Source organism: Volvox carteri, assembly GCF_000143455.1.
Source record: "Volvox carteri f. nagariensis unplaced genomic scaffold VOLCAscaffold_12, whole genome shotgun sequence".
Classification (NCBI taxonomy): Eukaryota; Viridiplantae; Chlorophyta; class Chlorophyceae; order Chlamydomonadales; family Volvocaceae; genus Volvox; species Volvox carteri.
In genome coordinates this window covers 987,728-1,012,753 of record NW_003307555.1, presented here as the reverse complement: position 1 = coordinate 1,012,753, position 25,026 = coordinate 987,728, and the positions used below count along the sequence as shown (strand labels likewise).

Here is a 25,026-nt window from a genome sequence, read left to right as displayed (position 1 = left end):
CTAACTAGCTAGGGCTGCTGGCTGGCAGCAGGCGACTGCGTAAAACAGGACCTCGTATGCCGCTTGGATTTCATACTCCTGGCGATTCCTGTCGGCTGCGGTCTCGTCCTCCCCCGACAACTGTATGGCCACGCCCAGGCCATCCGGACGACTACCCAGCAGCCAACCTGCAGACAAAGAACGGAAGTTTCAGGGTGCCCACACCCAACCGACCCGTGTCCCCAAAATGGCCGTTCGTGAAACGTACCCACACCCCACGTCGGGTGCCGGCATGGAGTAACCCTGGTAAGACCGCTGTCTCGGCCCCTCCCAGGCTCCTGCCGAATTTGAGTTCCCTAACCCCCTACACCGTCTTTCTCTCCTCGGACCCCTGGTCTCTCGCCAATTCGCTCCCTAAACAAGACGCCATGACGCCGAATTTGCTTCGGAGGCAACCGAGTTCGCCCTTACCAACCCCTCGGTATCGCAGAGGGGGAGGGCTACCCCAGCGGCACCGCGGCCGTGGAAGCTGCCGTCATGAGGCCACGAGCGCGTCTAATGCCGGCACCGTCAGAGGGCTTGCATTGTGTGAATACGAAATCCATTGATGTAGGCAGGACTGCTCTCGTCGTCGTCATCATCTTTCTTCATAATCTTCACCTCCTTCACCGTCATCTTCATCTTCATCTTCTTTTCATATTCTTCAACGTCAATTTCAGCATCACCATCTATGTGATCGTCGCCATGCCTCATCACGGCCGACCCCGGTAACGCAGCAACAAGAAGGTGGAGGTGAGGAAGGCACACATGAGCACCAGCAGCGCGCCCACGTCGTTCCACCAGGCGTCCGTACGGAACCCGAATGTCTGTATACGGCATGTACGGCGGGTGATAGGGGGAGCAGCGGATTATGACAATAAACACAAAGAGCGTGTGCGCGACAATGAACGTGCTGTGCCACACAAAGGTACACGCACGAGACATCCCATCCTCCAAGAAGACAATACACACACCGTATTGAGGCATTCCCACCGGAAGAGTGATGGTGGAGGCCGCAGTTACACCTGCTCGTTCGGGACACTACGGAATCGGAGACGACGACTTGGCGAAGGGAGATGAACAAAAGGCCAACTGAGAACTTTAACTAACATGCAGGAAACATGCCACCCGCCGCGCGTGCACATCCATAAACCACCATATATCGTACACCTCTAGCAACACAGACTCATTCAATTTGGCCGCAGCGCGCCGCAACATACATACATACATACATACATACATACATACATACATACATACATACATACATACATACATACATGCATGCATACATACATACATGCATACATACATACATACCTGCAGGACCTCGTCCCCAGTGACGTCGACGTACGGCACCTCGTCAGGCGGTGTTCCTGGCTGGTGGTAGCCGGTGAAGCGGAAACCCGTTGCCCCGCCGAACTCGCCAATGAGTAGCGCCTCAAAAGCATAACTGCGATGTGGGAAATCAGTTACAGAGCCATCAGGGTTACAGAGCGGGAAAGTGTTTTTTCTCTTACTTCTCTTTTAGGTGAGTGAGAGGTATGAAAAATCCCCTTCCTCAGGCAGTGGAGATGACCGGCATGCAACGGCGCGTGATCAACGTCCGCCGTCGACTGGCTTCGTTCCGCAACTACCGGCAACTACCAGGAGGAAGGTCCGCCTCCTTCACCACTGCCACACCTCTCCCTCCCGCACTCCGTCGATCAGTCGCATGTGCTCCACCACCACTCCAGCAAACAGTACCACAACGGCCGCAGCAATGCCCTCCGCTTGTTGTGCCCCAACCCAGCTCCATTCACATACTTAGAAAAATGGTTCTGTACGACTAGGAACTGGTTCTGTACGACTCACCGTACGTACGACAGATCCGCCAGCCATGCCACCAGCTGTGGCATTCTGCTGCGACTAAGCAGGAAGCCGCCAAACAGAGTGGAGGTCAACACGCATAAACTGCCCAGCTGTGCATTGAGGCGGGGGGCGGAGACAGGCGCGTGTGGGTGTGTGTGGGTATGTGTGGGGAGGTGTATTTGGAGAAAGCTCGGGCACGGGTTCAGGGAGAGAGTATTGAAGGGCTGAAGAGTGCGGATGGGAGTGAGCCCATAGGAGGAGGCGCTACTTCCACGATGCATCCCAAGGAAGGGGAAAGGACATGAAAACGCCCGGGATGGGAAAGCTCGGGAGAAGACTTGCAAACCTCATCTAAGCCCCTTGCTCTCCCCTTCCCCCCATCGTTATCCTTGTCCTGCTTTTTCCCTTTCCAGAGCAGCGAGCTCCACCGCAATGTAGGTGGAAGGTCCAATCCCAGCCCGAGCGCGCCATCTTGCCGTTTCCCCCGTTTGGGACCACAGGCGCAACAGCAGCCTAGCCATAAGCCGACTGAGGCCATGTGTAATGCCGAACCAGCTCCTTCCTCTCCCCTCCATTCAATTCCTCACCCTTCCTCCCTTGCCGCCACCTACCATGTTTGCCAGGGAAACAGACCCCACCGCGGCGCCAATGGACATGTTGGCTGCGGCTGCAGTAATATTGGCCACCACCAGCACCCCCCAGTGGGCAGCCAGGGAGCGGGCGGAGGGCCGCAACCCGATCATGCCGTAACTGACCAGCGAAAACAGGCCGGGCGGCAGCACGCGCAGCGGCACCACGTCCCACAGCACAACCGTTGTGAAGTAGGCAGCTAGGGAGGAATGATGTTGGCAGTCGGACGAGTGAGAGGAGAGGGAAGGAGCGGCAGGGGTGGGGGGAGGGACGGGAGTATCAAGGAACGGCGCATTGGATCCGGAGGCTAGGCGGGCAGGCGGCGGTGAGGAACCGCAATGCACAAATAGACATCTCCATTCCTCCCTTTCCAGCTCAAAGCACATATACACATATATGCGACGACTGTACCAGTCTGTAGCAGAGTGTAGTACACCATGCACCATGCCGTACCTGTGCCGTACACCCCGCTCGCCCGCTCGCGCATGAAGAGCAGCGCCTCGTCTCGCCACACAGGCAGCGAGGACAGCGACAGCAGCGCCAGGAACAGCAGCATGAAGAACAGCGCGCCGAAGCGGCCCTGAGAACATAAGACCAGTTGTGCTAGGTGAAAGCTGGGCGGACGTCACAAAGAGGATATGTGTGCGAGCGCGCGTAACACAGTCCGCCCTGCCATGGGTGCAACCCTAGATCCAAACCCTCGGGGATGATGCCCCAGACCCCTCTTTGCACACGCGCTAACTCCGTCCGCAACCGTCGGAACTCCCTCCCCCCCAAACAATTATTGTACACGCACTGCCCTCCGCAACCCACATCCCACAAACCACATCCCACTAGACCACGTTCTAGGACACATTGCGCGGAGTCCATCGGGGTCCATCAGAGGTCCAGACTCCACCCAACCCACCAATACTTGCAGTCAACAGCTAAAAAAGCAGGAAATCTGCACCTTTGCTCCGAAACCCAAAAGCCAGAACATTGCTCGTGCGGGTCTCACCACCGCCACCCACCCTCCCGCCCACCCAACCCACCCACCTGGATGCCCCCCGTGTCTCGGCCGGTGTGCCAGTAAATGGCGCCCACGCCCAGGGCTACCAGCCCAGTCGCCACAAAGTGCAGAGTCACTAACATCGGGTGCCGTACAAGTCCTGTGGCGCGCCGCCTGCTCAGCACGGCAATCTGCCGCGGCGATTGAGGACGGGGAATTGGGCGTTGGACGGTTTGTGCGTGAGTGTGTGTGTGTGTGTGCGTACGGAGGGGGGAATTGGCGGCGACGGCGACGGCAGCACACAGCAACGGCAGCGGCGCGTGGCGATGCATGGAGCTTCCTCGTATGTATGTATATCCACGTGCTGCCCGACGCCTCTGTTCCGCAAAGGGTCGCGGTCAACATGAACCATCATGTAATACAGCTGGCGGGCCGTTCCTTTTAGCTTGGACAATGGGAGGAAAGGAGAGCTGCGCAATCCTGTGATTCACTGCCTACTTAGCAGTAGGGGTGCTGAGCGCTGCGCAAGTGGCTCGTAGGCGCTGGCGCCCGGGAGCTGAATTGCCCTTGCCCATCCCCCCCTCAATGCCATTGATGTAAAACACGGATTGCTTAGGAGCCGTTGCTTGGTGGCGCATATGTTTGCGACTTTGCGCTTTGTGTATTCCGATGTTTCTTTAAAAAAATTCCTTTTAAAACTACACGTGAGCCTCACCTGGTGCCCGAAAGAGCTCTCGTATTTCCGAAGGCCCGCCAGCGCCTGAGAGTGAGGCATCCAGGGAAGGAGAGCGACGACCCGGGTGACACCACAAACCATTTTACGCTGTCCTAGATGACCCTAGCTGTGCAAGTAGTGATGTCGCAGCATGGCAACGACTGGGAAGGTGAAGCACACACCTCCTCAGACGGAGCATTCCGAGGACAAAGATCACGCAGAAGGCACAAATTTTCTGCCCACTAAACGAACGGCACACGAAACATACATGAACGCGTGTTTATGCACCAATCCCATGCTTACATGCACGCAGGTGCAATATGCGTCCTCACGCACCTGCGCTCTCTGATGGTGCAGCAGCGCGTCCCCAAGCTGCACTCGCCCCATCCAGCCCGCATCCTCCGCCGCGACCTCGCTGCCCCGCCAACCCTCCACCAGCGCCGAGCTCTCAGAGAGCGGTGCACGGATAACCAAATCCAACACGGCATCTACACGGCATCATCATAATGGACACGAGCTCAATAAAGAGGCTCGAGGTCTCCCCTCCCCTTCGAAGTGCGGGGCAGCAGAGTGTCTATGCTATGGTTGCTTGGTTTTGCTGTCCAGGTCGTGGTGCACGGGTCCCACCACCACCACAGGATACCCCCTCTCCCTGCTATAGCTATAGCGCTCGGAAGGGTGGGTAAGAAAAACCACTGGAGAATGAAGCAGAAATCGTCGGAAGGGGGGCCCCATATTCTTTTGCAAGAAAGAAGCAAAGGATCAACTGCAGACACCTCCAAAAAAGGAACCCAATAAAGCCCGAAAACAACCAAGGATAGGGGGGGAGTGAGACACACCAAGTCTTCATTTGCCGGTAGGCGTTAGCTCGTGTACAAACCCGATTGATTCAAACCTACTGGCCCCGACTAAACCGACCCCATGGTGCCGGTTGCAAACGCTTTATGCTTAGCGGCGTCAACCAACCCCCTACCACACGGGTGGACCACGTCCCCAAACCCCATACACCACTGTTTAAGCCCCCAGCCCCATGGCGCCCCCCCCCTCTCACCACACACACAGCCCGAAATTCCCGTCGCGAGAAAACAACCTCGTGCCCCAGGCCTCACACTCACCAGCGACTGCTGCCGTGTCCAGCGGCAGTGAGTAGCCCAGAGAGGTGAAGTGCTCCCGCATCCGGGTTGTGGGTCCCGTGTACACCACCTGCACGTGGCGCATGGGAAGGGGGCCCAGGGCGCTGAGGCGCAAGGGAGGAAAGGCGAACCACGAACGAGTGAAGCAGCTGCCAGCGCAAGGGGGGAATCATATGCATGTGCAAGGAGTTCAGAACTGAACTGCCGGAAGGCGTCCAAAGTCCGAAACTGCCCCCAGGGAGGGAATGAGTCCAAAGCGATGAAGTCCAAATTGACCCGTGGTACCGGAAGGCGGAAGGAGGGCCCGCCGCTATGTGCCGCTGCACGGATGTGAGCTCAGCAGGCCCTGCCGTGCTGTGCTGTGCTCTGCGCCGGGTTATTGGATTCCCGGTGGGTGGATGGGGGAAGACAAATCTCCGGCTGGTTGGCTGCTAATGAACTGCAGGTAAACATGCATGCGCGGATGAGTTGGTGGTGAAGATGAATGCAAAATATGTGCAAAATGGAAGAGACAACTGCCGAAGTCGACGGGAGAGGATTGGGCGGCAGCCAAGAAGCTTGTGTTGCTGACCCAGCCACCCGCCCAGGCCGCCCACCTGTCCATCTCCCGACAGCAGCAGCATCCTGTCCATGGCTCTCAGCACGTCGGGTCTCGGCTGGTGGATGGACAGCAGCACATTGACTCCCCCGCCCGCCAGCCCCGCCAGCACCTCCACCACCCGGGCCGCGTTGGTGGAGTCCAGGCCCGTGGTGGGCTCGTCAAGCAGCAGCAGACCGGGACGGGTGAGCAACTCCACCGCGATAGACACACGTCGCTTCTCGCCGCCTGAAAGCAACAGAGGCAGAACAAGCAGTTAGGCAAACACGGCAACATATGGTGGGAAGATTGCATTATGAAGAGTCAAGAAGCCAACTGCCGATATCTAAAGCGCCAAGAAATGGTGGGTTCAAGTAGAACAGAAATAGCGACCATGGCGGGAGGAGGGATACGAAGATTTGCATCGCATCTTTCAAGCACGGCGTCGTGAGAAGCATGGCGCAGTGGATAGACGAGGCGGCATCAGGGGAAGTAAATTTGCGGAGTCATTGGAGGGCATAAGAGGCAAAGAGGCCCCCACTGAGCAGCAATCAATCCTGCGTGAGGTTTTGTACGCGTACCTAGCCAAGCCGGAGCCCTAGACTTGCTTGACGACCTACACACAGCCCCACCGCCACTTCTTGCTTCAGTCGACTTTATTCTGGACTTCATCTGAAAAGTTAATTACTCGCCCCTGTGTGTGTGTGTGGTGTGTCCTCGCCAGCTCCCACCAGCCCGCTGCTCTTAAGTTCAAGTGTTTATTGCACGCAGAAGCACTACCGCCGAACAAGACAGGCACAGGCACAGGCACAGGCACAGGCACAGGCACAGGCACAGGCACAGCCACAGCCACAGCCACTGCCGCCAGCATGCCAGGCTCGGACCTCACGCCCTCACCCCACCCACCCACCTGAGAGCCCTCGCACAAACTCATCGCCGATGAGGCTGTGCGCCACACGGGTAAGACCCAGCTCTGAAACCACCGCCGCCGCACGTGTCGCCGCCGGCGAGCCTGGGCCCGTCCCGGCAGCCGCCAGGGCCGCGGGCAGCCGCAGGGCGGCATGGAAGGTGAGGTACTCGGTGACGGTGGAGATGCCGGGAAGCACGATGTCCTGGGCCACGTAGCCGCAAACCTGCAGAAAGCAAAATACCTTGAGACGAGCCGCGACCTCTGCCGTAGGTCATGGCGCTGGTGCTGGTGCTGGTCGTGATCATGGTGCTGGTCATGGTCATGGGCATGGTCATGGGCAGATGTACCTGCCAGTTCCATCCCCTCCCGTATCCCTTGCATTATTGCTTTGGATTCCCGCCTGAGGGCAGTTTGACAGAGCTCTGGACGTGTATCAGCAGTTGACCCCCTAGTAAAACCCCTCCGTCCCTCGGGCGCTTCCTCCCTTTCCTTTCTCGCGCAGGCCCGTTCTCCGACATACATACGCCGGCATACATACATAGGCGTATACACATACAGGCAGACGTATAGAGGCATACATACACACAAACTTGCGGGGTGCACGGCCGCACTTGCCTTTCGCAGCTGCGCCGCCCCCACTCTGTGGCCGTTAATGCGAATCTCCCCGCTCACGCCGCCGCGGACACCGTGCCGCCGCCCCGCCAGCACGTCCATCAGCGTGGTCTTGCCTGCGGATCAGGAGGACGACAGCGGCACAGCAGGCACAGCAGGCAGGCAGGCAGAGAGGACTGTAAAAATAGGCGAACATGCACTGTTGACCTGGACGTTTGTGCTGGCGAGAGTTTTCACGAGGGATAACGACTGGAACAGCAAGTCCCCCTCCCCTCTAAAATCCACACTCGAAACCAGAATTATTAACTTAACTTATCAACGGTGCCTCCGTCCGCTACATTCTAGCCCGGCGTCACGGCCCCTCCCCCGTCCTCCAAGGTCCTACATCTGGGTCCGAAGCCGTTCACAACTCTCGTCACGATCCCCTCCCGCGCAACTCCTATGGACTTCCCCCCGTCGCCTTCCCAATGGGTTTACCGTACACGCACTGTAAAGGTAACAACTTACCAGCTCCGCTGGGTCCAACGATAGCGAAGAGGCAGCACCTCCCCGGGCCCGCCAAGGAGCCGCCGCCGCCGCTGCCGCCCAGCGCCGCCGTTGCCGGGTCCAAATGCATCCTGTCGTCAAAGCCGACGGCGCCAAAACCGGCGCCGCCGCCGATGCCGGCAGCGGCGCGGCGGCGGAAGCCGAAGCGAGACAACGTTTTCGGGCCAAGGCCCCAGCGGGACAGGAAGCCGCCTGAACCACCGTCGCCATCATTGTGCGGCGGCGCCATGAACAAAGGCTGTACGGCAGAAGCGGGAGCGGCGGCGAAGACCGAGCTATCGCCGCCAGGCTGCGCGAACGCGGCCGCGTATTCGCCGCCATTGGTACCGCCCGCCGCTTGGGTGACGGCGGATGGCGGCGCGGAGACGCCAGGCCAGCCGACGACGTGTACGACTGTCGATACAGGTGCTGCAGCAGCGGTTAGGATAGCTGGCGCGGAAGCCGAACCCCGCGGCTGATGCGGCGTTCCGTTGCCTTGCCCCATCGATGATGCTGGGCTAAGACTGGCCGCCGTCGGCTCCCGCTGCATCGTAGTACCAGCGCTACTGCCGTCGCCGTCAGCGCTACCGCCGCCGAGCTTGGCCTGTGCATTGGCACCTGACCGCGACAGTGGCGGAGGCGCCGGACCGCTGATGCCGCTGACGGACTGTAAGATGTACCGCACTCGTCCGCGGCCCAGCGGCACCCGTACGGAAACATTCTCCCAGGACAGCACCATGCCGCTTCCGCCTCCGCCACCCGCCTCCGTCGGGCCTTCGCAGGCGACGGAGACTGTCCATGCTCCATATCGCGCCGGTGACGGCGCCGGAGCTGCCACCTGCTGAGTGAGCCATGTGCCAATAATGCCTCCCGCACCGCCGCCGCCGCCGCCGTCGATGCTTACCACGCGATCCGTCAACGTCGAGGCGGCTTGCTGAGGCTGTGGCGGTGACGACGACGGCGGCAGCACCAGCTGCCTCGATGGCGGCCGTGCCCTAACGACGGGCCCAGTCTGGCCATGTACTGCCGTTGGAGGCATTGGCAACATCATGGAGCTCAAGGACTCGGAGCACGTTACCACAGACCTTGCCTCGTCGACCTCACGCTCCTCATTATCAGAATCGGGCTCCGGAACCAGCAGCGGCTCGCTGCCTCCTGCCCCTTCTCCTTCTTCGCCGCCGCCGCTGCCTCCTGCGTTTCCTGCCCCGGACCCCCGAGCGCGGCGGCGGTGCAGGCGTGTGACCACCGCGTTGACAGCGCGACCTGCGGAGGCGGCGCCGCGGCACACGACGACGTCCCAGGCTCTGCCGGCGCGGAGAAGAGCCCAGGCGACTGTACGGCCCGTAAGATCTTCGAAATCGTCCAGCAGCGAGTGACCTGTTTTTTAGATGGTTATTGGAAAAACATAACAGTTAATACGCCATAGAAGAACTTCGACAAGTAGGTACTGGACATGTAACGGATAACCTCGCTTCTAAGCCCAGGTGCAAGGGCTTTTGATACCAAGCTAAAGAGTGCCATCAAATGAAGGTGGACCGCTGCCTGGATTACATATCCAGCTTCCCAAGCGGTGCGTGCGTAATCACTACCTAACATTCTAACAGCGACAACCGGCAGCGCAACCTTGAGAGCCGCCCGTCACACAAGAACGATACCGTACGACATCAACCAACAATGACGCACCGGAGAAGTACAGCAGAATGTACGTCAGTCCGCAGCATACGGCTCCCAGGAGCCCCAGCATAATGACATCCAGGTAAAAGAGGTCAACGCTGCGATTGGTTGGGAAGCACAAGGTAGTGATTTTGAGTGTTTCTAAAAAAACCTCGCTCAAGAGACCTCAAAAAGCTGGCGGCACTGGGCCTAAAATGAACAAAGCATTCGCGAGAGGGACTTTAAGAAACCTGTTCTTGAATTGATATGAACCGCGGTGGATGGAAATCATGTGCCTTGGGTTTCTTCATCACGGGTCGCGTCGTCTGGGCTCCTCCTCCGGAGGGAGGTTTCTTCTTTCAAAAGCACAAAACATTGAATTGCTCGACGCCGCACAGCTCCGAAACCTCAAAGCTCCCCAATGGCACCAACCATCCCAACGGCCCACGTGCCGCACCGCGCGCGCTCTCTGTGCCCCGGGCAACCCCTTCGGGGATGACTTTGGTGCTCTTCCCCCAGAAGTCAACCGGTCAGCCCTCTCAGTTCCCACTACACAGCCCTTTCATCCCGCCCGCTTTTCATCTCGCCCCGTAGCTCACTCGAACCCAAATTCCTTGAGGACGCCGTCTCCGCTGATCCGCAGCGGCGGCAGCGCGGACGTCTTGATGGGCGCTGTGAAGGTGAAGTCCCGCGGGAAGCGATGGAACTCGTTGATGGCCAGGGCCTGGGGAATTGGGGCGGAGGAAGACAGTCAGGAGTCGCGATGGGTCTATGCAACGTAGGGTATAGGCCAGAGCACATTACCTCTTAGACCTTAAATCTGATGATCAAGATATAGGACAAACGACGGGTGCTTGTGTGTGTGTGTAGTTGCTTATATGTGCAGGAAAGCCTCAAATGCCCGAAATGGTACCGTGTAGGCGCCAATAGACGAGCTCGCAATGATGAGGGACGTGTGAGGACGTAATGCTTCCCGGCGGCGAAGCGCCTGGTTTTCAGTCCACGACCGATGTGGGGGGAATAAAAAGCGAATAGACACAGCGTTGTCAGGCGCGAGCTTGAAGGCCGGTCCCTTCTCCTCTCCCTCTCAGGAATCAGCAGATCTACTTCTCAACATCTGCACAACCTCCCTCTACCCTTCCCTGCACATGTGTGAATTCGCCCCTCTGCGTGCGGGTCACCCTTACCTCATAGGCGTAGTTGAAGAAGGAGGCCTTGCTGATCCAGGCGCAGTAGGAGGGCACCGAGTCCTTGTTGAGCAGGAAGCCGCCGAAGAGCAGCAGCAGCATCAGCGTCAGGCTGCCCACCAGATTGGCAACGGAGTTGGAGGGCGCAGCGGCGCCGATGGCCATGCACATGGTGGCTGCGGTGATGTTGGAGGAGACTAGAATGCCTGGGGCCGGAAAGAGGATATTGCGCACATGTACGTATGTATGTATGCATGTATGTCTATCTCTGTATGCATGTATGTATGCATATGCCACAGGTAGCGTGCCGCACGGTCCAACACAGCGGCCATTGTGCATATAGCGTTCATATTCTCGCGTATTCATTGCCCGTCCTCACAGAAAACCAGCACGCCTTTGCTTGTAATTCCACCCCCTTGACGACGCAGGCGTAGTAGCACCTTTTCTCGCCGTCCCTAATCCGTCACGTCGCTGTCCTCACCCCGCGTCCCAACCCCCCACCATTCCGCGGGTCCTACCCAACCCCCTTACCTATGAACCAGAGGATGCAGGTGGCGCAGGAGGGGTGCAGGCCCACCAACCAGAACGTGAACAGCGCAAAGAACGTCGGTGGCAGCACTCGCATCGGCAGCAGGTCGAACAGCACCACGGCCGTAAAGTAGGCGGCTGGGGTCGGGGAGCCGGAGCGGGTCAAGGGGGGGCGACCGGGCAGGATGTTGAAAAAGTAGGGCGGGAAGGAAAAAGCACGGTCAGACTCTCTTGGTCGAACACCCTCGCCGGTCGCAGACAAACCGTGCAGTGAGCGATAAACCCAAGCGACGCCGCAAATACCTAACATGTTCCCCGTACTCACGTGTGCCGTACACGCCGCTGGCCCGTTCACGCATGAAGAGCAGCTTCTCGTCTCGCCAGATGGGCAACGAGGACAGAGCCATGAGGCTGAGGTACAGCAGCATGAAGAACAGCACACCCAGGCGGTTCTGGATGCCAGACGTGTCCGTGCCTGCGGGGCCATTTGAGAATACGTCCGCGTCAAGAACCCGGGGTCAAGGAGAGCTGCAAGGGCTCCCGCGGGTATGCCAAAGGAGACTTTTGAGACGTGATGGAAGTCCATTTCCGTGATTCTGTTCACATGCTCGGGGCTCGGGGTTGCAGGGTAGACGCTGGCACAACTAAAGCCCCTTACTCACGCAACGGACGCGTCCAGCAGCCCTGCAAAAGCACCGCGAAAATCCCGCTAATACAATTAGCTGACAACAGGGTTTAAAAACTCCATGGCACTTGTCTTCCCAGTCCCGGCGCCCAATCCGCCAAGTCGAAGAGGGCGCCCATGTACCCGGGGTTCAAATCCGACCCACCCGCGTTGTGGAAAATAAGCCCCAGGCACACTGCTACCGCCAGCGTTGCCAAAAAGTTGAGCGCCACACTGAAGGGATGGCGGTATGTATTTCGGAGCAGCCGTACAGACAGCGCGCGCAGCTGCAGCCAGTACGACGGGCAGTACTTGGGCGGCGGCAGAAGCAAGGGGCTATCGGCCAGAGACGCCGCAGCAGCGGCGGTGGTTGCCGCAGCGGCGCTGGCATGGTAGGCATCCGCCATCGCGGCGACAGCGTCTCGGGGGGACCTGCCCGTCGGCGGGAGCCAGCAGCGGGGGCGACGACGGCGTGGCCGCGCAAAGGACAGCACAAGGACATACGCGAGGGGGGCAAAAGAAGTTACCGATGTGACAGCAGACAACTTGGCAGGATCGATAACCGAAGTTGAGCTTAAGCATATAAACAGCGAACGGAGTCGATACCAAAATATTCAAGTGTACGTTGAGCAACAAGCAGCAGGATGTGGGCACGGGTGCTTGCGCGCAGAGGAGTGCACACGTGAGGTCCAACACATGCCACGCATGGATCCAGCACACACATTAGCAGTGCAGTACCTGCACTTCAGCAGCACTTTCACACTCGTCAATCCCCTTGCATCCTCGTACACATCCAGCTAGATCCAACCAACTTAACTTGCTTGGCCACAGCAACTCGATAACGAATTTTCAGGGATTTAATAGTTAAACGCATCAATACTTAAACCCTTTGGACGGAGAAGGATTGATATTTTGGCCATGGGGGACTATCCATGGACCTGAACCATTAACCCCGGACCGGGATATATAATTTCGCTATGTTATTAATGTTAATGTTAATGTTAAAGGTTCCACCACTGTAATTCCACTACTGTAACAACCACACACCCACACTAGTACTTCCTCGCTCGAGTAGCCTATAACCTATCCATTCTAGGGGACATAGCATGGAGCTGGAGCGGGAGTTGGCCCCGCGAACCCGTATATAATCCCTTTTATCCTACATTTTCTATCGACTAAGGGAGTTTGGTCTAGTGGTATGATTCTCGCTTTGGGTGCGAGAGGCCGTGGGTTCGATTCCCACAACTCCCCTTTTTGCTCAGGCCCTTGCAATGTGCAATGTGGAATACTTATGCTGGCCACGCATGGTAACTGCAAAGTAACTACTGTATTTATAATAAAAAATTATATAAAATGTAGGGCGTCTATGCGACGCTTCATCCGCAACTCTTCACATTATGTCCCAAACCTCGTCTGCTCGCCGGCTAACCACTATATATCATCCCATCAAAAATGCCAAATTTATGCCCAAATTTATCACTCCCATTAACCCATTTATATTCACTCTTTAGAGACGTCGCTGGTTCTCAGGCCGACTGGCTCAATTCCTTTCTCTCTTCCTCATCTTACTTGATGACCAGGTCCAGCAGCCAATCCGCAATGTTGATTCCAGAGTCCGGACCAGGGGGCTCCAACCCCAGCCCCAGCCCCGCAAAATGCGCCGCTGCCAAAGCTACCTCGCCGCCGTACACCACGCGTCCATCTCCCGACAGCAGCAGCATCCTGTCCATGGCTCTCAGCACGTCGGGTCTCGGCTGGTGGATGGACAGCAGCACATTGACTCCCCCGCCCGCCAGCCCCGCCAGCACCTCCACCACCCGGGCCGCGTTGGTGGAGTCCAGGCCCGTGGTGGGCTCGTCAAGCAGCAGCAGACCGGGACGGGTGAGCAACTCCACCGCGATAGACACGCGCCGTTTCTCGCCGCCTGAAAGCAACAGAGGCAGGACAAGCAGTCAGGCAAAGATAAATGCGCGAACATGAAGGGCAATAACTTTAAAAGAGCGCAAGATAGTCCATAGAAACGAAAGCCAGAGGCGGGGGTCGAGCCAGCAAGGGCAGTTTCGCTTGAATGGCTGTAGGAGAACGCCCTTTTTCGGCATAGAGTGGTTAAATTATTGTTACCTCTCTGTTGCTCATTACCACCAGATGTAAGACATTATACTTAAATGCACACAACCGGCGCCCACATAACATGAAAAGAACAGAGACATAATCGACCCCATACGGGACCTACCCGACAGTCCGCGCACGTGCGCGTCGCCGATGTAGCTGTGTACGACCTTGGTCAGGCCGAGACGCCGTACGAGGCCCCACACGCGCGCGTCGCGCTGCCGCTGCGAGTAGCTGTATGATCGACATGATGTCGGAAAAGGGAAAACAAAGGCAAGAAAGGGAAGGCTTAGTACCGCCCAAACACTGCTCCGCAAATCCGCAAATCCAGCATGATGACGTAGGAAAACCGGCAAAAAGAAGGGCCCCGCCCCGAAAGGGTTGCGTGGGCGAGAAGGTGGTCAAATGAGTGTGCTTACAGCACAAAGAGCACGGATGGTAACCGGACGAAGCTGGCCAGGGCATCGTCAGCTATGGGGTTCGAAAACAGTGGCATCCACAGGTCGCGCTCGAACACGGAAAGCTACGCACACAGGGCTTAACAGCGACGAAGCTATATAGTTGCGCCTTCTTAATGACTTCTCTATTCCCTTCACGCCGGCGCACCCTAACGTGCTCCCGCTACAATCGCGATGCACGTCACCTGCCCTTCCGCCGCCGGAGGCCGGGCATAACGCAGTTGCCATACAGACGACCCCCTGTGTGTGTGGTAATCAGCTACCTGTGCCTTGCAACCCAGCCAACCAATCGCCTCATCCGTCACCACCCACCCAGCCCCCCACCCCCCCCACCCACCGGCGCGGTGGCAGGCGCAGCACCGCATTGAAGGCCAGGTACTCCAACACCGATGTTGTTCCCGGGAGCACGTCGTCTTGGAGAACGTAACCGCACACCACACGGACCTAGCACACCGACGTATCGAGAGAAGTGGGTGGAAGGAGAGGCTCGAGAGAAGGCGAGGGGTTAAGAGGAAAAACAAAAGGGCGAGTAAAAAGAAAGAGAGAGAGAGAGAGAGAGAGAGAGAGAAGAGTCGGGGCCCGTTATAGTCTTGTAACTCCAGGAGGAGGATGGAGCCCTCGACCGACGCAGCAGTCGTTGCCGTAAGCCCAGCCCCAGCCAGGCCAAGCCCCCCGCTCTAGTGACTTCCATACTACGCCTACCGCAGCGTACCAAAGGTATTATTGGCACCTCAAGCGCGGTCTGACCGTACTATCCGCACCTGCGCCGGCGTCACGAGCCGTCCGTTGATGCGCACCTCGCCGCTGCGGCCGGGGCCGGAACGGCGGCCGGACAGCACATCCAGCAGGGTGGTCTTGCCTGCAAGAAAGTATGAAGAAACACACAGACGAAACACACCTTGTCGTCCTTTGCCAGGCCTTCATGCGAGGGAGAGCACTTTCCGAAATCCCGACATCTCCAGCAATCCCCACGGACTTGCCCTCCTCTGTTATTGCTCTTTGCAGGAAGGCACACCTAAACCTGCGCGCCCTGGGCTACGAAGCTTGGGAGCGGGTGCGAGTAGGCTATCAGCATGTTGTGTCTACGATACTGCTGCAAAATCTGACAAATATAATACGAAAAGACCTAACCTCATGAGAGCGAAGGGAGAGAAAGACACCCTCTCACGCACCCTCACACGCACCCACGCACACATACACACTGATGGGCAAACAGGTCATCTTCGACCGGGCGGAGGCACCACGAGCTAGGAATGGGCGGACTGGCTCAAGCAAGGCGCGGAGCATGTGTGGATAACGTCTCAGGCTGATATCAGCCCAGAAGGCCCATGCAATATCACACACTCCTACACATGCAAAATGCATGCTATCAACACAGCTGCGGCCGCTGCCTACTGGTGTAGCTGCCTACTGGTGTAGCTGCCAGTGCTAGTACCGCCGCCCAGGTTCCACCCACCTGCTCCACTGGGGCCCATAACCGCCTGCATGCCGCCGCCGCCGCCACTGCTGCTCCCCACGATGCGGCCGCCAGCGCCGGTACCACCGGCGCCGTTAGCTGTCCTGCAGGGAGCTCCGAAACCGTCCTACAGGCAACAGGTGGCATGTGACATGTAACAGGCGGGAACCGACGGAAGACGCGCGCGAGCAAACACACTCTCACACACACACTCTCTAGCTTCTCAGGTCCTCTATGTGCTGCGCTGCCTTGCAAACCCTACCCAGCCCACCAAAGCCCCCCCCCCCGCGCGAAAAAACCAAAATGATCGTTTGTGGTTCTGTCCACAATTGTAGCTTAGATGCGGCAGGAGCAAAGCGAGTATAGCCTCTAAGCTAGGTTATGTACGGCAGCCGTATGGCTTGCTGAGAATTCGAATTTACTATTTCAGCTGACAGCTCCATAGTTCCGGCATTCTGCCTACACTATTGGAGCTTATTATTATTGTTGCTCTCACTTCCCCCCCCCCCCGCCCTCAGTGTCCCTCGTTTAAAAGCGGCAGGCTCGGCCCAGTTGGAGACCGGTGATTAGGCAGTCCCCTCGGAGCGCCGGACGCGCAGCTGTACAGCGATTACCGCACGGCAAATAAGTGCCTATAGAGTATCGTCGCGCGCTAGGAATGTCGCCTGGCCAGCCCTGCTGGCCAGGGTGTGGTTCGTGCGTCGCTGACGCTTCAGGTTTGCCCTCGGGGCGGGTGACCAGTGGACGCAGTTATTAATGCTGCGTTTAGTTGTCTAGTGCTGTGCGTCAGTTCTTTCGGCCGTGCCGGTGTGGCCGCGCTGGACAGCGCTGCGTGCGCTCAGACCGCGCCGTGTGGCGCTAGACCGCGCTTCGGCGCACACGCGCCCTGGCGCTCCGAGAGCAGCAATTAGTACTCTGCAGTAGTGTAAGGCCCTTGGCAGCCCCGGTTTCGCCTCGCCCTGTCCTATCCGGCACCCCGAATGCAACCGTACAGCAAGCCATGAAGGCTATAGGACATAATTCGAATTTCCTGTTTTCCCTCCTGCGCGAACCGAATACCTTTTTCCATCACAAACGTCTTCCCTCATTCCTTCTCCGAGGAAGTGGTCCCCAGTGCTGCCCCCCATCATTCCTTTTCCGAACTGCCCCCTCTCTCCAACAGCCCACCGTCGCAAAACCGCCCTGCCTACTGCACCGTACTTCGTTGCTCACCCGCATTCCTCCCGCGATACCGCTGACGCCGCGAAGGATGTGCAGGGTCCCCCCTGAGGCCTTCTGCACCCGCAGGTGCAGGTTGTGCCACGACAGCACCACCGGCGGCACACCACCGCCGCCGGCATGGTACGGATCGCCGCCTGTGCCGACGTCGTCATCGTCGTACTGGTCGTGATACACGGGGGCGTACGAGGACGCCGTGGCGTCGTCGTCACCCTCGGGCATCCGAGAAGGATTCGCTGGAGGCGGGTGAGGTTGGTTGGGGTTGATTGGGGTTGGTTGGGGTTGGTTGGGTGAGACGAGTTGGGTTGAGGTGGGTTTATTCACGGCAGGAAGGATGGATTCGCTTGCATGAAGAGGGGGGCATGCGCGGCAGTGGCAGTGGCGGCGGCAGCGGCCGCAGCGACCCGAGCAAGATGGAGGAGGGTCTCTCTTCCTCTATGACCGGTCCTCGAACCCCCTACAGCAATTCAAGTGATAATGCGGTTTATGAAATTACGTTTTCAAAACGGCGGTTAAGACTTAGGCGGCGCGGCAAGCTCTCCAACGAAGGCCACCCGGGCGCCTGTAGCCGATTTGGCCGGCCGGCCTTGGCTATAGCACCCGCTTAACGTACACCACTACGTTCCGCTGTCGGTGATATCGCCACCTCCAACACCTTACCTGCATTCGTAGAACCACCGCCCCACCGGGCCCCCCTTAACAACATCACACAGCGAACAAACACAACGAACGCAAGAACAGCCACAGATGCCAATGGCCGTCAAACGCCAGCAGTCGCGTCCTCATTTTTGACCCCACCCCCTTTCACTCTCCGCCTCCTTCCCCTCCCTTCTCTCCCCCCCCACACACACTCGCTCGCTCGCTCGTGCTTCGTCTTTTCCCCCATGCATACGCGCGCTACCCCATACACACAAACGCGCGCGTACACGCCAGGCACTTACCGGAATGCAGCAGCGGGACCGCCGCCTCGCCAGCGCCGGAAGGAACACGGCGGTGGCCACCTGCCCCACCTCCTCCCCGCCTCGTGCCGAACATTGCACCAAAGCCCCCTCCTCCTCCGCCGCCTGCTCCTGCTGCTGGCCATCCGCCGCCTCCATTAAACCCAGACCCTCTCGCCCCACCGCCACCGCTGGCGGCCGCCGCCCAGGCCGTTGCTAATGCATTGTCACGGTACGATAGCCAGGCCGCAGAGACCATAAGGCCCGCTACAACCACGCCGATGGACACCAGGAGAGTAACCTAGGGGCAACAGGCAGCAGCAAGCAGGAACACGACGGCGGAGGCGCGTATGTTATTGATTGCGTTTTTGTTGTTGCAGTGCTCGAGAAGGATACTCGCTGTGTAGTGAATGAGACGGTACACAGCAATCGGTTTTCTCGCGGAGTGCATACGTTCGTCGACGGCGGGTGGGGGGGGATGGGGCGGAGGGCTCCTCGGTTTGAGCACGATGTGATGCCAAGCAAGGGAGGGGGAAGGAGGATTTGATGGCCGTTTAAGTTAAAGCCGCTTCCGCATGCCGGCGATCCTACGGAGTTCCTCGGGAGGAAACCATCCCATCCGTACACATCCGTACGCGCCGTACACAAACCAGTGCAACATACTCGCCTCTGTGTGGGCTTTGAAGTACGGCGGCGGCGCCGGTGGCGGCGGCGGTGATGGGGCCGGCGGGGCCGGCGCCGGGCTCGGCGGTGATGGCGGCGGCGGCGACGGCGGCACGTACGGCGGCGGCGGCGGCGGGTCAACATGGGGGCCTGTGGAAAGCCCCAAGCGGCACGCGGCATAAGCCACGGCAGATCAGGATACGGATCAGGGCTCGCGCGCTCTCCTCGTTCTTTTCTTGCTAGTAGGCCACCTAACAGAAATCCTTCACATTCCACTTCCCATTCCACTGCCGTAAGAAACACGCGCGTAGAAAAAACAACGAAGCTTCAACGGCAACCACACCAACCCAGCTACCCGCCAACGGAGGCCCCGGACCCAAGTGGCCCAATGGGGCCCAATGTGACACCGCCTCTTGACGGTTGCAGGGCGCCGCACATCACACCAGGCAGCATGACTAGCCCCAACTTCCATGATGCAGCTTCCATTCACGATAACTAACATTGTACCATTTTTCAATCACGCGTTTCTTCTTAACAAAACAGCTGTCAAGCAGCAACAAAAGACGCACGAGGTTGCAGCAGCGTCCACCCAACGGTGACGTGCCTGGGCTGTACGGCGGTGCCGGCGGTGGCTCGGGCGGTTCCGGTTCCGGTGGCGGCGGCGACGGCGGCGACGGTGGCGGCATCCTATACAGGCAAGTGCCAGTTACGCACTTCATGCCTAATGAGGCCACGTAGGAGCGCTCCTGAGTGATGAAGCATTGGAAGGTGCCGTCGGGGTCTTTGTTCAGTTTGCACGCCAGCTTGAGCGCCTTGCCCGGGACGGGGTAGGTGCCCGGCAGGCAGTGGTGCATCCAGTAGGGCCTTATGGATTATGGATAGAAGGGCATGGATGGAAGAAGCGCGGAGAGGAAGCGGAGGGCAGAGGGAAAGTGAATGGGTGGGAATGGGGAGGGTGTAACCGAAATAGATGCGAAGAAAGGTACTAGGAAGGAGTATGACAAGCAAAAACTTGGAAACGTAAAAAGATGAAAAAAACATTGACGGCGGAAAGTGCCAGCGTGGGTCCAAGAAAGGCCCGACATGGGTCCCCAAACATGCATGCATTATATGCACAGATACAAAGACAGGCAGGCGGCTGGCAGAGGTTAAGGCCTGGCTTCTGCTCCCGTCGCGTCCCAGCGCGTCCGGGTTCAAATCCGCCTGCCGACCTCTCGGGGTGTTTGAGAGGTGATGAAATGGGAGGTGGCCCCCCATCTTGTGGACGGTGTAGGACGTGATAAAATCAACTCGCGAGCTGACCAGGAACTAAGTTGACGCGCCGTTGATCCGCTAGATTTGGTTGGATGCTGGTGGTGAGTTGCCAAACTCAAAGAGTACACTCTGAAGTCGGATGGGGTGAATGGCTTAGGGTGCCCCTCTAGCAGGGGAGAGCAGGGAACTGCCTCGGGAAGGAGGCCACTGGTGAAGCTTAACCACCCTGTAACAACATCAACAAAGAGAAGCCTAATGCCGCGGTCACATAACGGGGTTCCATAGTGATGACGAAGTCCCTTTCAAATCCCTGGCCTAGCGCCAGCAACGACCTCGTGCAACACACGTTGCGCCACAGCCGCTCGTCCGTGGTTCATCTTACATCCCCCCCCCCCTTTTGCCCGCCACCTCCTCCCCACCACCCTTCCAGCCCCGCTGCCCCGCAGCCCACTCACATATTCGAGCCGGGCGCTGTGCCGCATTTGGTGAGGGTGTACCCCGGGCATTTTGACATGTACGACGCGGGGCACTGTATTTCCGATTTAGCGCACGTGAAAACCAGGCAGTCGGAGCCGGTCATGGGGCTTATGCAGTCGTCCACCTTCCATGAACAGCCGCGGAACACGCCGTCCCACACGCCGGGGTAAGCGTAGCTGCGGGGAAGGGGTAAGATTTGGAGGCCGGAGGAGAAGAGACGCAGTCCCGTGGTCGCACATAGAGAAAGCTGGTATGTTAAAGCGGCAACGTTGCGCCAATCAGTCGGAATAATCGCGCCATCGCCAACCTTTACCTTTACCGCCGGGAAATGCAACCCTGTGACTGCGTTTTCCAGTAGACTTGTAATGTGGGAATCGGAATATGAGTTCAAGGGCATGCAGAGACTGACAAGAAGATTCTTGAGGATTGCTTGTTATTCCCAGTTTAGCTACTGCCCATCCAGCATTTCATCCCTTCCCTGATGCAGCGGCCGCCTTGCGCAGCCTCCTCCCCAACTCACTCAAAGCGGGTTGCATTGAAGCAGTCCTCCTTGCCTGCCGGGTCGCACGGATAGTTGTTGTTGCTCTGAGGGGGGGCCCGATGGTGTTAGGGAGTGGGGCCAAACACAGGGTGTGGGGCGGAGCGGACGGTCAACAGAAGCCGTCGGGATCAGCAGCATATGAGCAGCTTTGCTACACACATACATAAACACATACGCACACACACTCTCTCTCTTTCATAAACCAACGCGGCGCTCCAAGGCGCCATGAAGGAGTTCATGCACAGGATCCCGTCGCCTTCCTCTTCCCTCCTTTCCCTCATCCCCCCTCATATTACACGCATGCACTTTTTCCTTGCCTCCAGCAGTCCCTGGACGCACAGTCCTTTCCCGCCCGTTAGATACAAGAGCTGTGAAATGAAGAGCTGTGAAATGAAGAGCTGCGAAATGAAGAGCTGTGAAATGAAGAGCTGTGAAATGAAGAGCTGGTGAACCATTCCCGGTATGCGGTACGTAGTGCAAGGTACAGACCTAACTACCGTGCGGATCTATCTGAGAGCTCACATTGTCCGGCGTGCCGGCCCGTTCGATGACAGTCGCGACTGCGTTTCCCGCCGCCCAGTTCGCCGTGGCATTGGAGGGCAGTAAGTTGATGAGCCAGTTGGTATCCGGCTGCTTGGCGCACAGGAACTCGGTGGAAACGTCCCCAGGCGCGCCGCAAGTGCAGGCCAGGGTCTGCGGGGGAAAGGTTGGCGCACCCCCAGCCACACGGAGCACCAAGGGGGATGTAGAGGATGGCTTATAATCGTTAATCTGTAGTCTATATAGATATAACCCCCTAGGGAGGATGTGAAGATGCGGACTGGACATAACTCTACGGGAAAGCAGCGCTCAATTTCACAATCTCCGTTCCGTACCCAGTACTGCATATGTACGTACCTTGCCGTACAGAGCCTCCTCGTCCGTAGGTACGACAGAATCGCTGGTGCAGGCGGCCGCGGGCAGCATGGAGCCGTCGGGCATCGGCTGCGGCGGACACACCTCCGCAGTCTGGCACGCTGCGCACCGACATCGCAACACCAGATGTCGCGCAGCGATGGACCGGGAGGAGCGAGAAGGACAGCGAGAGCGGCAGTCGTAGCAATTAGAAGCAAGTTACTACAAGTTACGAGCTTTCGCACAAGCGCAAAAACCCTAATTTACAAGTTCAGCACAATGAGCAGTAGCATTGCCATTAGCAGCATTAACCAAACTCCTTCCTGAAGTTCATGAACGAGCCGCACCGAATAAGATGCAGCGCATCGCAGTGCCAAGATGCAGCCATTGCAAGGAGCTGACCCGGAAACCTCTTTTAACCTCTCGCCCGGTGCAAATCTGGATGATCAGCCGTACGGATCTGCTCTCGACCTTCCGCCGCTCAGGCGAGGGAGTGGGGACGCTGCGACCCCAATGGCGAGCCGTGCCACGACCCTTGGGCCATATTTATGGCTGTGCGCGCAGAGCGCACGCACTATGATTACCCTGGCTCGATCGTTTGTCTTTTCCTCGAGCGAGAAAACGCTGCCAGCGCCGTACTCAAGAGCTCTTCACCGTGCTTGACTTGATGGCAGGATTGGCCGACAAGTCGTCACACCTAGGTGACGAATCCCGCTTCCCGGTGAGGTGAGGTGAGGTGAGGTGAGGAATCCCGCTTCCCGCAGCCTCCAGCAGCTACTGGGGAAGGAACGAAGCTCTATTTTTCAGATTTCCATTCGTCGCATGGCAACCCCATAACCGGAACTTTCGTGTCTAGTGCTGGGCCCTACCCACTGGTTTGCCAAGCTATGCGGCGATGTTAAAAAAAACTAAAACCCCATTATGGCTCGTACCCGAGCAATCCACGCCAGCCCATCCTGGCGGGCAGATACAGTGGCCGCAGCTATTGGAGTCGGGGGTGCGGTAGAGAGCGTTGAGATAGCCACCGTTGGTGCAGATGGGGTCGTACTGCGTGGCCACACGGCAGACTGCAGTGTGTAGGGCACGGTGGGAGAGCGGTGCGGGAAAGGGACCGGAGAGTACGCATGCGTGAAAAGTGCACCGTCAACGAAAGTTACTGCGCGACCCAGATGAATTGGGGGGATGCAAAATGAAAAACATTCGGGTGGCGGAAAGCACAGATCGGAGGAACAAGAAAATGGATCGCTGGGAGGGGCTATCCGAACACCGAGGGTTCAGGTCGCAGTGCGTGTCAACACAGCTCGGCCAGCCCACAGGTGGACAGAAGCATGGAAAGCCTGTATGGTGAAGGAATAAGTGGGAAGGTGCGTCCATCCGTATGTGAAAACAGTGGCACGGGGAGCTGTGCTCCTGAGCGGGGCCCGATTCTTGCGGTAAACGTCTTGTGTCCACCGCCTATCTGTGCTCTTAATGACGGCACAAGCAGCCAAGGGCCAGATTCAGACATCCAACTGCTCCGGTAGAATATTATCTCACACCCTTGGAAGCTCACTTAAGTCCCGAATAAGGGTCGCAGCCCAACTTTTAAAATGCATAACGCACATCGCAGTTTTATTTCCTCCGTGGTATAAGTATTTCGGCTGGATGACACTCAGACCTAAAGGTAGCATAAGCCCAGTGCTGGCGTGTCGACATTAGGACCGATGGCCGAAATCATCAAAGCACCCAAGCTGCTCACTTTGTGAAATCTTGTCCGGGTCTCTCTCAGGCTGAATCTGTGCTCCAGCCCAGTTAACACTGCTTGACGCCAGGGCCACCAAAATTGCCAAAACCACGCATCCGGAAGCCATGGTGTCAGCTGCTGTTTTAGACTATCTTATGAGGTCCAGAGATGCAAACCGGCCCTGTAGTCCAAGTGTGTGGTCCGTCACGAGGTTCTCAGGAGGGCCACAAGGCCACGACGCAAATGTTAACCCATTTAGCTGAAGTACAAACGATGAATGTGGGGGAAAAAGCATTACTCTGCTAACATGGCCGGGGTAAAAGCTGCACCGGCTCCGGAACCTGATGCAAATTGACTTTCAAAATCTTTCCATTTTTGACATTACGACTGAGAGGACCCAAAAGCTGTAACGTGTTACACGGCTAATACAGTATTGCAGCTTGAGCTCCATGTGGGGCATTGTTGATAACCAGAACTTGGGATGCTGGATGAACCAGCACCTGACTTCAAGATCTTCCCTCAAGCCCCAGCCCTCGGCATTCACGCCAAACCAGGGGTCCCCTGCTGCAATCTGCATCTTGCTCGTTAACGCACTTACGGCATCAGCTGCGAGACATTGATACTTCCGTTCCTTGTTAGCCGTGCACAGCTAAAAACGCGAGTGGACACGATAACCACTGGCGCCGAAATCACGGCCCAGCGATACAGTCCCCAAACCACTCTCAGCTCATGGCTGTGCTCTAATAGTCGTGACCCCATTCTACAGCGCCGTACCCATGTCCCGCGCGGGAGCTCCGATGCAAACTGGGCGGGGGACCTTGCTGCTGACAGCATGCATTACCTTGCAAGCAGTTAGGCCAGGTGCAGGTAGGCTAGGAGCTGCACCATTACGCAGCGCTATGCTGGTGTTATCCCCCGCTCAGGGCAGACTAAGGGAGCCACTACCTGCAGCAAACAGACATCCAACGTGTCGATGCATACCGCTAGCTCTGGCATCCCGCATGATATCTCCGAAACTGGGCGCAGCAGTACAAAAACATGTATTTACACATGCAATGTATAGACGCATGCAAATGCACACATACACGACGTGTGCTTCCGTGCCATCAGCACTGTTATATCATGGCTTCAGAAATGTACCGATCGGCGGATTCAGATCCCGTGATAAGCCCAGGATACTAAAAAGCACGTCCTTCTATCTCCTGGCTTAGACACACATACAGACACACATACTTATACACGCACACCCGCCCATGCATGCTGACAGCGCCATGTGACGTGTATGACTTCATCACCCATGCTTA

The 25,026-nt window shown here is 57.7% G+C and overlaps 1 protein-coding gene across 1 annotated transcript; it reads right to left on the bottom strand.

Moving 5' to 3' along the window:
• VOLCADRAFT_104135 (uncharacterized protein) lies at positions 1 to 23,849 on the bottom strand (the record flags this gene model as incomplete). The annotated part of the gene is made up of 35 exons (XM_002948913.1): positions 1 to 167; positions 743 to 845; positions 1,012 to 1,059; positions 1,348 to 1,471; positions 1,873 to 1,979; positions 2,457 to 2,698; positions 2,953 to 3,079; positions 3,535 to 3,678; positions 4,203 to 4,247; positions 4,539 to 4,690; positions 5,318 to 5,405; positions 5,932 to 6,161; positions 6,823 to 7,045; positions 7,462 to 7,550; positions 7,942 to 9,222; positions 9,643 to 9,731; positions 10,212 to 10,336; positions 10,800 to 11,005; positions 11,331 to 11,465; positions 11,653 to 11,802; positions 12,158 to 12,423; positions 13,561 to 13,915; positions 14,225 to 14,334; positions 14,896 to 15,002; positions 15,320 to 15,417; positions 16,015 to 16,141; positions 17,227 to 17,468; positions 18,174 to 18,471; positions 19,403 to 19,697; positions 20,543 to 20,740; positions 21,085 to 21,149; positions 21,628 to 21,798; positions 22,003 to 22,121; positions 22,932 to 23,066; positions 23,738 to 23,849. The coding sequence occupies 35 exons, from the start codon at positions 23,847 to 23,849 to the stop codon at positions 1 to 3; spliced, it is 6,573 nt and encodes a 2,190-aa protein (XP_002948959.1).
• Between the last annotated feature and the right edge of the window lie 1,177 nt (positions 23,850 to 25,026).